We start from the raw sequence: 12,007 nt of genomic DNA on the forward strand, positions 1-12,007 counted from the left end.
TGATTGGGAATCAGTGCTCTAGTACATCACATGTTCCAACCTCCAGTACCAAAGAATTGATTCTGTTTAAAAATCAGATCTCAGAGAAATCTCTGGAGAAATCTCAGATCTTTGTTTTAGCTTCCCCTGACAGGATATCTGAGGTGGTACATTAGACCATCAGGATTTACTGAATCTCATATGCACCTAAATTGCCACAGAAGAATGTATTTATATGCTTCATATCATACCTTCCTGAGAAAATGCTTTTCTTTGGGCATGTACTGGGTGAAACCAAATATGTTACAACACCCAATTAATTTTTGCTGCATTTGTACATCTAGTGCTCTAGAAACATTATTTTAAAAAGCAAATAAACTTTCTCCTGTCAGTGTACCTTATTTTCCCTCAGATTTGACCCAAATTCTATCCTCTTGAACCTTGAGCAGGGGGAAGAGGGATGAGTAGGATAAGGGGAAAACTGCAACTGAGGAGAATCCTATGAGCTGGTATCTAGCCCCCCAGGAAATCTGTCACAGTTGATAGAAATGTTTTTGCTTGTAGCACAGCTGTTCCCTGCAGATTTCTTGGCTGGTTAAACAAGAAACAAACTGTGCTAAACACTTTCCTGCAGTCTCTCCAATAAGAGATGTGCATTTTCACCACTGGCTGTGAGGCAAGAGGAATCATTGCATTTTGGGGGGTCAATTTACCAGAATCCTTTTGAAAGTAGGTAAAAAGCTCAACCTTTGAAATTGGTCTAATAAAAGTCTGAAAATATTTAGTGCCTTCCTGAAGCCACTAGGCCCCTTTACCTGTTTGATACTCTCAGGCCCCTTCCGCACATGCAGAATAATGTATTTTCAATGCACTTTGCAGCTGGATTTTACTGTGCGGAATAGCAAAATCCACTTGCAGACAATTGTGAAAGTGAACTGAAAGTGTATTATTCTGTATGTGCGGAAAGGGCCTCAGTTGAATAAAGAGCTGAGGAAGTAGCATGTTCAGGTTTTTACTGCTGTTCATCAGCTTTCAGTAAATGTACTCTTAATTAATGTTCCCCTCAGTTGATTTAATGTCATGTATGTGGTATGTGCGCACACACAGAACAGACAAATGGCTCCCTACAGGGAAGAAGCATTAGGAAGGGTCTTAGTGCACTGCCCAACTCTGCATTCCCACCTCTTAAAAGCTGCCTCCTCTGACACTAATCAGAAAGGGGACAGAGTCCTTAAACTCAAAGGCAACATCAGATGTTTCTACAGATTTCTTCTTCCATGTTATAAACATCCCCCGCTCCCCAATCCCTATGCTAGCTTGGGCTAGACACCTTTGAAATTACTCTGCTCTGGGAAATTGCTAGTAATGGTCAAGGATCACAGGCAAGCAGATAGGCAAGAAAGAAGCAGGGCAGGACCCAAGGGCCGAGACAAGAAGCTAGAAACCAGAGATCTTCACAAGAGGGTAGCAGGCCCTATAGCTAAAGCTACTCCTGAAGTGAAATTAAAGCTAATTAAAATGCAATATCGAACCAGCAAAGGTTGGGACTCAACTACAGGACAATATAGGGAACTGAGAGTTTCATCCATTCTTTCGTGTAGCCGGGTCTAGGTCCCTGATCCTGCAAAGATCTTTTGAGCTGCATCTTTCTCCTAAGAGAGGCTGGAGAGTGGGAGGCCCAAACTACCAAATGAAATCTCTGCCTGGGTCCACGCTGTCTTAGTTCCCAGGGGGGACTCTAGTGGTGCAGGAAGTAGAAAGGTCCCCTCAGGTTTTTCCTTGACTGCTGGTTCTAAGCAAACTTGAACAGGAACCTGCTGGTTAGGAGAAGGCATGGCATCTTCCCCAGATGCTTTTGAAGTCTTGAGTAGAATGGGAACCAAGGGGAGCTCCTTTTCTGAGGAGACTTAAGAGGAATCTTTGCCTATGTGCAGGTGGGGATACACCAAGCCTTGGCAGAATTGGTTTCTAAAGCTTAAAAAGCATACAAAACTCTTCCTTAATTCCAACCCAAAGTGTATAGAAAAAGCAATATATAATTTAATCTTTCCCCTCTTGTAACATCAATCTCATATTTCTAGACCAATGTTGTTTCAGGAGTTATGCTTGTTTTCCTACACAGTATAATGTCAAAACTGTTGGTATTCTATGGGGATCATCTCTCAGATTTGAAAATATACTCAATTCTATTTGTAAACCTGTTTGGATTAAGTGGCCAGTGGTCACGTGACTTTCAGAAGGTCAGCATCATCCCCTCCGGAGATCTGTGTGTGATTTTCTAAGAAAGCTCTGTGCACATTCTGATTTCGCCAACAAATGTTTTATTTCATTTCCTGTGATCTGAATAGCCACTTGGAAACTGCAAAAGAAGTAACCCTGTGCTCTCAAAATAGACTTTGTATCCGTTCACCGTGAGAAGCGCTCCATTCCTCTTGCCTGCCCACAAGGATTTGGATTCAAGATCCACGAAATCTCCTTCCAAACCAGGTTCGGAACAAAACTGACCTGCCTTGTTGGCAACCATCGGGAAAAACAGCAGCACACTTATTTGTATGCTTTCATGTTATCTAGGAAGCCACCATCCCTCTGCCCTTATGAGGCCAAGAAAAAACCTGTTTCCATCCAAAATGTTTTGGTTCCTATGGCATGAAGTCCAAGTGGCAACTCTTCCTTTCTAATCCACATCCTGGTTCGCCTCCCACTTTGCCACTTTTTAAAGCCCCTGAAGTCTGCTACTTAGGGTCTTTCTGCACAACAAACGTATAGCGGAACGGGCCTCAGAATCCAAGGCCTCTGCCACAACCACGTGAATGGGGGGTCGCACTCACTTCTGTTTCTCCCCTTAAAAAAGCTCCAGCTTTAGGATTCTTTCGGCAGTGCATGGCTGCCAGCTTTCTGAACTCAGTTTGGCCCAATGCACAGCGCAGGCGATGGCTCTGAGAGGCTTCTGGCCCTAACTGCGTATCCACCGACATGTCTGCAAGGGGTCAAAACCTACATATCGGCATGGAAGGGGCAGCACGTAGATGTCTATCTCCAAAGCTATCTTTCCAGTTCAACCCTGTGTAATAACTCCCACCCCACCCCAATGTACAAGTCCACCCAAATCTAAATGCTGCAGATTTTGTAGTGTCTCAAGTTATTTTTTTTTTAAAAAAAACAGTCCGCAAAGCCTTGAAGGGCTCTGTTCAGTGATGCAGAGTGTAGCAGTTCTTGCACCCTCATACGGATGCCTGACTTTTCTGGCAATGGCTGCCTTGGTTCCCTTTTATAACAAAAGGTTTGTTTAATCTCCGGGTCCTTTAAGGGGCTCCAAAGGATGCTCCGTGTGTCAGACCTCAACAGGTTCGAGCTGATTGAGGTGGACCCGCATGAGCTGGATACTGTTGAGGATCTTCTTCTGATGGCCAACCAGGCTGATGCCAATGCGCTGGATGTCTCTGCAAGCGACAGGAAGAGAAAGAGTTTCAGTGAGGTCCTTATCCATCTGTCAAACATGTTTACGTTTCTGTCCTTTACTGAACTGCCTGATACAAAGGCAACCAGAGCCAAGGAGACTGCCACCACCAGTCCAGCTGTTAAGTGGGAAAGGTCAGTCATGAGCTACTGAAAATCATAGACTCATAGAGTTGGAAGAGCCATAGAGGCTCTCGAAACAGAACAGGCCTGTAGTTTTCCAGAGCAGCCTTTGACTGGTTCTCTGTCGTTCTTGCCAGCATAGCCAATTGGCTATGCTGGCAGGGGCTGATGGGAATTGTAGTCCAAGAACATCTGGAGAGCCGCAGGTTGCAGACCCCTGCTCTAGTCCAACCCCTGCTCAATGCAGGATGAGCAAAAAGTGTCCCTTACAAGTTATCATCTAGCTGCTGTTTGAAGTCTGCCAGGGAGGCGGAGCTCACGACCAGTGAGAGAGAAGAAAAAGAAGAGTTGGATTTATATCCCCCCTTTCTCTCCTGTGACTCAAAGGAGCTTACAAACTCCTTTCCCTTTTTCCCCTCACAACAAACACCCTGTGAGGTGGGTGGGGCTGAGAGAGCTCAGAAGAACTGTGACTAGCCCAAGGTCACCCAGATGGCGTGTGTGGGAGTGCATAGGCGAATCTGAATTCCCCAGATAAGCCTCTGCAGTTCAGGTGGCAAAGTGGGGAATCAAACCTGGTTCCTCCAGATTAGAGTACACCTGCTCTTAACCACTACGCCACTGCTGCAAGCACAAACACAAAGGGCCAACTTTAAAATTGTATAAGTGACTTCCACAACAATTCATCTGAATGATTCTTTTCTTCTTCCCCATATTTCTTCTTTTTTCATGTTTCAAATCTTAGCTTATAAATGTTGTATTGTGAATTTTGAACAAGTCAGAAATGAAAATGTGATAGGTGGCCTCTCCCTGAAAATGATTGGTAACTTTTGTTTACAAAACTGTATGTTATTTCACCCTGTGGTATATCAAAAGGACCCCACCAGATAAAGACAGCTTCTTAATCGGATGAAATTCTGTCCCACATTCATTTGGTACGTTTTATCTCTTGCCAAGATTTCATCTCTAATACATAGAGAAAAAATGGCTTTCTCACTGTCCCCTTCAGTATGGCTGAGCCAAGATGCTAAGTCCTGGCAAATAAATACACTTCACAGACTGTTTACAGGAGGCCAGAACATATTCTTGAGTACATCCTGCCTGGAAGGAAATGGAACTGAAAGAAAATTTAACAGATTGGATTGAAAAGTCTGTGATCTTTGCACACATTCTGTCCCTCTGACTTTTGGCTTATGCTGGCCACGAAGAAAGCAATGGCAGTTTCTAGTGAACAGAATGTCATGAAATTGAACTGTCTCTGGAACATGGTACTTCAGAAGGCAACCAGGGAAACAGCATCCATTAAAAAATAACCACCACCATTTGACACATAATGACATTTAAATCAGGACATTTACTGGGGAGATTTGCTAAAATACCAAGAGAACTACGAGTATGCAGATGTAGCTTAAATCAGTGTGAGGACATAATACACTACACACTTCACTGTCCATTTTATTCTGCTATCCGTAACAAATATATCAACGATATCCTGTCAGGCCTGACAGGCAGCGAGGAGGAGAAAGTTTGCTTTCTGATGGCTGATGTGTATGCTGAGGTTACATCCGAAGTAGCGATATTTATGTTTCTAGCAGCAAAAATCAGAGAAAGTTCAACTGATGTTCAAATCACAGAGGCTAAGCTGTAATGAAGTTGGTTGGAGATTCCTAGAATTACAGTCCTGTTGTGGCTAGATTTATGATATTTCGCTTGATGTTGTATGGCTGCATTGCTTCTGTATTCTAAAGCTTGAAAAACTCTCATAACATGTTTTATACTTTTGTAATCTGAGGGGAGTAGGGCTTCGGCTGAAGTACCTTTTTATGTGTATATGGCCTATGGCTAATAAACACTGATTGATTTGATTTGACACATAATGAGCACTCCTAAGTAGGTCTTCTCTGAAGTCAGTCCTATTTTATTCACGTTCCCAGGAAAATGCTCTTAGGATTGCAGCCAAAAAACAAAGACGAAAAAACAAGAAACCAACAACTCCAGGCCCAAGAAGTCCATTCTACACTAGCTCAACATCTATGTGTGTCTTTTCTTGTGTGGAAGCACATAATCCCTTGGGGTCTGTTATTCTATTCAGGTTTAACTGGATTTTAACTACCAGTAATATTGTAAGCCACTCTGAACCACAATGAAAGTCTGAATGGAAATGTTTTAATAAACAAGCAAAAAATAAATAAAATAGTTTAAAGTAGAACAACCTAGAAACTGTTTTACTACATGCTGTGCTGTTTGACTAGGAAGACTTTGAGATGTCACTGAGTTCATCTTCCAGACAAACAGTCTCCAGAATCTCTTTATTCTTTATCAGTTTCAATGCTTTTATATTTTCAAAGGCCTCTTTGTATTTTACTGTTATTTACTTATTTCGCTTTGATCCTACTCTTCTATCAAGTAGCTTGAAGTTATGTATATGAATCCTGTCCCCCATGAAGACCCTACTTGGGTGGGATATATATAAACAGGCAGATGTTCAGGTAGCATACTATGGATATTATTGTATTTGTTCTGACTCTCAGCCCTCTCTGGGTAACAGCCCCACATGAAATGATCAAGTGGATTTCCTTTTAGCTTGAGAGGATGGATTCTAGATGAGGTCAGGTATTCTGTGCCAGTTCATTCAAGGCCTCGGCAGGGGTAGGGAACCTGCGGCTCTCCAGATGTTCAGGAACTACAATTCCCATCAGCCTCTGTCAGCATGGCCAATTGGCCATGCTGGTAGGGGCTGATGGGAATTGTAGTTCCTGAACATCTGGAGAGCCGCAGGTTCCCTACCCCTGCCTCAGCCCAACTGAGGCATACTACTGTTTTAGGCCTCTTATCGTCCTCTCCTGTTTTGTTTTTTAATCAGGAAAATACCTTGTTTTCCCCAAACCAAACAGGAAACCTGAGGTAAAAGGAACAAATCCCTTTTCTTTAGTTCACTTCCAAGGTTTAAAGACTAAGGCAAAGCTATGAGGCCTGAAAATATAAACAAATGCTGCTCTGCTTCTGCTGGACTTTATATAAAACAGGAATAAAACAATGTATTTTATGGGATAAAGAATTATGAAGGTCTAGATTCAAAGCTGCTGAATTCCAGGCTAGAGTTTCCAGGGAGCTTTACAATTTAATTTAAGTCTGACACTTTAGATCCCTTCAGCGTTGAAGAACTAACAGACAAGAACTAACAGACAAGTCAAAAAACTTTTGAGTTGTGTACAACCACAGAGAACTGTAAGGGCAATTTATTTTTATTTGGTTATTTACAAGGAATTATTGATAGCAGATTGAAAAGGAACTTTAAGAAAAAACTTTACCAAGAAAAGGCAAAGATATAAAAGGAACCTTACTAGGAAAAGTGATATTACTATCTATCATCTGTTATATAATTTAATTCAATATGGAAATGTGAGCCTTATGACTGAAGCATGTATGTAGCTGTTTCTTTATGTATGTTGTTTATGCTTATACATAGTACGATTTAATACTATGGAAATCTAAATTTGTTAAAAACCTTATGATATAAGTTCAAGTAAAAGAACCAAACTTAAATTAACTATCATTGAAACATTGGCTCGCCAGCTATTACATTGCACTAAATTTGCTAAAATTAGATCTAAATATGTCAATCTACACCCTCTCTTCCAATCTGAGTTAACAGATTTGTTTAGATTATTTCTCTTGTTGAATAATTCTGATTCTGTTTTTTGTGAAGAGGTTGCAAGCTTGGTTATGGAAATAATTCAGAGCCAGTAATAATATGTATATATCTGAGGTTATCCTTTTTGCCTTTAAATTTTTTAATGTTTGTTGTGTTTTGTTGCTGTTGTTCTATGTATGCCAATAAAGGCTTTGCTTTGCTTTGACTCCAAGTTTATTAGTTCATGTAGTGCTTTTTGTGGCTCCTAATACAGAAAGTTAAAAACATACCTGGTTAGTTCTTCCTCCTGTTGATGAGGCAAAACATTAAGAGAAAAACTACTGAACTGCTGCCATTCAGCCCAGAAAACCCATAACAACCAGCTTTAGAGATTCTGCCTATTTGCTGTTTCTCCTGATTTGTTCCTGCCAGCTAGTGTTGGTACAAATAACTGTACTTCCACAATGTTGTGCTATTGCACTCAAGGGATAGCAAACTTCCCCACAGCCTGCCCTTTTACCTCTCTTTAGGTAGCAAGACCAACTGCAGTAATAAAAAGTCAGTCATTTCCTCCATTCTCAAAGATGGGATGTCTTCTCATCATCCCTCACCATGTGGGAAAGATAGAGTCCCTAGGTAAAGGTTAGTCCTTTATGGCCATGCTTCCCTGGCCAGAAATTGTATACTAGGAGCTTCTTTCTTGTGCCTCAAGAGGATGAGGAAGTGGCTGTTGTGGTTTTTCCAGGCTGCTTCTCTCCGTGGAGGGAAACATAGCTTACTGTGACATGCCTCTGAAGATGCCAGCCATAGATATGGGCAAAACATTAGGAACAAAAACTACCAGACCACAGCCACACAGCCTGGAAAACCTAGCTGATTCCAGCTGTGAAAGCCTTTGACAATACATAGGGCCTGAAAGTTTTCTAGTCAATTGGTGTCCAGGGACGCTGTCCCCTGAGTTGTGACATTCCAGCAAAGTATGTGGCGGCAAATCCTTTGTTTTGCTCCCTGGTCTCCCATCTGCCTAACTAACAAATTGAGTGCTCTGTGCCTGAAGGATGAATACGTCATTCCTATCATTCGTCTTTTCTGCACTCAATGGATTTGAAGAGGACCTCTTGAAGCACAGATACCCTGTAAGCCCAATTAATAAATTATTGCTGCAAACTCTAGGTTGAAAGGCATTTCTCCCCAGTCCCAAGTCTAGGTCTACAATATTAAATTGTAATGTGCCAATCAGATAAAGAGATGTTTTGGATATTTGTTTTGTCAATCACAAGGGAGCAAAAATTAGCTTCAGCTCCCTGTCAATGTAAAACCTGCTACAAATTGCCACGTAACACGTGAAATGGCTCTTACTCTAAAGTCATGCGGGAGATGACGTCAAAGGTTGTCAGGCCAGCCTGGTCAAAGTTCTCCTTGTAGCGATCCATTTTAATGGCATCCAGCCACTCGTGGGCGTTGGTGAGGGACGGGAAGTCAGGGGGCGAGTTGCTCAGCAGGTGCTGGGATGGCCTGCAAAGGAAGAAACCACGCTAAAGCGGCACTGGAAACACTTTGCAGTCATGCAATCCATGCCAGCCTCTAAGGTTGATTCCCCACTGAGGATTAGATGCGTGCTCGTCACACAAAATATCCAGGTTTCCAGCAGAACTCCCCACTGCACAGTGCCGAACACGCTTTCATCCCGTTTCTGCTCCCCCCACCCCAGAAAGTGTTACTTTAGAACCTGGAAGAAAGTAGACCTTTTCGAGAAACGTGTGGGTAATCTCGAGCGGTGGGGAAGCTGTGGGGGTGAATCCGGATTCGTTTTTCCTGCCGCTGGTAGTGACGTGGAGCCTCCCATCCAATGAGAACGCAGCTCTTTTAAAAAATTTCATGGACCGGAAATCCACATGGATACGAAGCAACCTGGGGCCATTTTTGACTGATTGACTGAGTAGAAGGCAATACAAAGAAGTGCTACACGTCGTATCCACGTGAATCCGACTACATGAAGGTGCGGGGAATAGGGTTGGTCAATACTAAAAAAATTCGGTAAAATTCGGATTTGGGTATTTTGGGGCATAAAATGATTTGTATGTCCAAATCCGAATCATAGCCGATTCGGATATGCCCGAAAATTCGGGTAAATCCGAAAAATTCGGGTCTGTTTTTTTTGAATTTTTTGTGTGTTTACACGTTTTGGCCTGCAGGGGGCGCAATTTTTAAGCTAGCGGCACCAAAATTTCAGAGTATCATCCAGAGACTGTCCTGATGATTCTCCCCAAGTTTGGTGAAGTTTGGTTCAGGGGGGGGCAAAGTTATTGACCCTCAAAAGCGGTGCCCCATCCCCCATTGTTTCCAATGGAAGCTAACAGGAGATGGGGGCTGCACTTTTGAAGGTCCATAACTTTGGACCCCCTGAACCAAACTTCACCAAACTTGGGGAGTATCATAAGGACAGTACTTGTATGCTACCCTGCAATTTTGGTGACAGTAGCTCTAAAACTGCGCCCCTCACAGTCACCCAAAGAAATTTCCCCAGATTCTGTGCTCTGTAGTGGCTGGCTGGCTGGCTCTATTGCAGCCAATGGGAAATTTCTGTGGGAGGGCTGTGGAGTGCACATTTCTCATGGTAAACTCACAAAACTTTCAGGGTGTCTTCAGGAGAGTCTCTTCATGACCCCATCCAGGTTTGGTGACCGTTGCTTCAAGGGGTTCCATGTTATGGGTAGGGTCCATCTCCCTCTGCCCCCATAAGCAAAGTTCCTCAAACCTGGATGGTGTCATCCAGAGACTCTCCTGAAGATACCCTGAACGTTTTGTGACTGTACCTTGATAAATGTGCACCCCACAGCCGTCCACCAGAAATTCCCCGTTGACAGCAATGCAGAAGTCACTGCAGAAAAAAGAATCTTGGGCAAATTTTTGGGGGTGCCTGCAGGGGTGCATTTTTAGACTATCAGCACCAAAATATCAGGGTATCATCAGGAGACTGTCCTGATGACACCCCCAAGTTTGGTGCAGTTTGGTTTAGGGGGGCCAAAGTTATGGACTTCCCATTGGAAGCTCCCATTGGAAACAATGGCGGATAGGGGCCCCCCTTTGAGGGTCCATAACTTTGTCCCCTCTGAACCAAACTGCACCAAACTTGGGGGGGGGGGTGTGTCATCAGGACAGTCTCCTGATGATACCCTGAAAGTTTGGTGTCACTAGCTTTAAAAATTCCAGTTTGCATTTTTCACCGCTCCTGCACATGAAGCCCGCTGGAGTGAGTGAGCGGTGAAACACGCAAACCAGCATTTTTAAAGCTAGTGACACCAAAATTTCAGGGTATCATCAGGAGACTGTCCTGATGATACCCCCAAAGTTTGGTGCAGTTTGGTTCAGGGGAGCCAAAGTTATGGACTCTCAAAGGTGTAGTCCCCATCCCCTATCAGCTCCCATTGGAAACCCTTTTGAGGGTCCATACCTGAACCAAACTGCACCAAACTTTGTGGGCATCATCAGGACAGTCACCTGATGATACTCTGATCATTTGGTGCCGATACATCTCAAAATACGTCCCCTGCAGGCACCCCCAGAAATTTGCTCAAGATTCTTTGTTCTGCAGTGACTTAGTTGTATTGCTGTCAATGGGGAATTTCTGGTAGAGGGCTGTGAGGTGCACATTTCTGAAGGTATGGTCACAAAACTTTCAGGGTATCTTCAGGAGAGTCTCTGGATGACACCATCCAGGTTTGGGGAACTTTGCTTCAGGGGGTTTAATTATATGGGACCCAAAAAGGGTAGGGCCCATCTCCCACTGCCCCCTGAAGCAAAGTTCCCCAAACCTGGATGGTGTCATCTAGAGACACTCCTGAAGATACCCTGAAAGTTTTGTGGGTTTACCATGAGAAATATGCACTCCACAGCCCTCTATCAGAAATTCCCCATTGACAGCAATACAGCTAAGTCACTGCAGAACAAAGAATCTTGAGCAAATTTCTATGCCTGCAGAGAACACATTTGTAGATGTATCAATACCAAAATTTCAGGGTATCATCAGGAGACTGTCCTGATGATACCCTTCAAGTTTGGTGCAGTTTGGTTCACGGGGGCCAAAGTTATGGACCCTCAAAAGGGTAGCCCTCATCTCCTTCATTCCCATTGGAAAGAATGGGGGATGGGGCACCCCTTTTGGGGGTCCATAACTTTGCCCCCCCTAAACCAAACTGCACCAAACTTGGGGGGTATCATCAGAACAGTCTCTCGAAGATACCCTGAAATGTTGGTGCCGATATGTTTAAAAATGCTCCCCCTGCAGGCCGAAACGTGAAAAAACATCAAAAAATAAAAACGCAATTCGGCTGGTGATCCGGGATTCGGATCTGATAGGATTCGGACAGCTCAGATTCGGCTCCTGCTTGTCCGAATCCGTCCGAATCAGTGCAGATTCGGTAAAAATCCAGATTCGGACTGTCCGAATCTCCAACCCTAGCGGGGAAACAGGGCTTTGCTTTAATCACCGATTTCTTCTTCTCTGCATAGAGTTGTTCTGCGCATACTCGCGCAGACGTGGATCCGCAAGGTAAAAAAAAAATCCTGCCCCCACACAACGCAGCAGCCACTCAGGGTAGCCCCTGAGTGGATCGTGTGTTCAATCTGCCCTCAGCAAATCCTTCTTTGCTGGCATTTCGTAGTCAGCGATCGCCAGGGCAGAAGCCGGCGGGGCTTAAACCGCGTCAAAAGGTCCTGCTCAACCGGCTGGGCATCTACATTCATTCGTGGGGAATAGACCTAAGAAAGCTGGGAAGAATGAGGTGTTGTGCATCCAGTGATGCTGCAGGTGCC

At 43.7% G+C, this 12,007-nt stretch overlaps 1 protein-coding gene across 1 annotated transcript in view; it reads right to left on the bottom strand.

Annotated features, from left to right (window-relative positions):
* Positions 1-2,283: 2,283 nt before the first annotated feature.
* Positions 2,284-12,007, bottom strand: part of LOC125436252 (ephrin type-B receptor 5) — a 194,830-nt gene continuing 185,106 nt past the window's right edge. Inside the window, exons 16-17 of the mRNA XM_048503107.1 lie at positions 8,552-8,707; positions 2,284-3,419 (exon numbers count right to left, since the gene is read on the bottom strand). Of these exons, the coding sequence (XP_048359064.1) occupies positions 3,311-3,419; positions 8,552-8,707 (265 nt within the window). The 3' untranslated portion in view covers positions 2,284-3,310. The remainder of the gene's footprint in view (positions 3,420-8,551; positions 8,708-12,007) is intronic.

Source organism: Sphaerodactylus townsendi, linkage group LG07, assembly GCF_021028975.2.
Source record: "Sphaerodactylus townsendi isolate TG3544 linkage group LG07, MPM_Stown_v2.3, whole genome shotgun sequence".
Classification (NCBI taxonomy): Eukaryota; Metazoa; Chordata; class Lepidosauria; order Squamata; family Sphaerodactylidae; genus Sphaerodactylus; species Sphaerodactylus townsendi.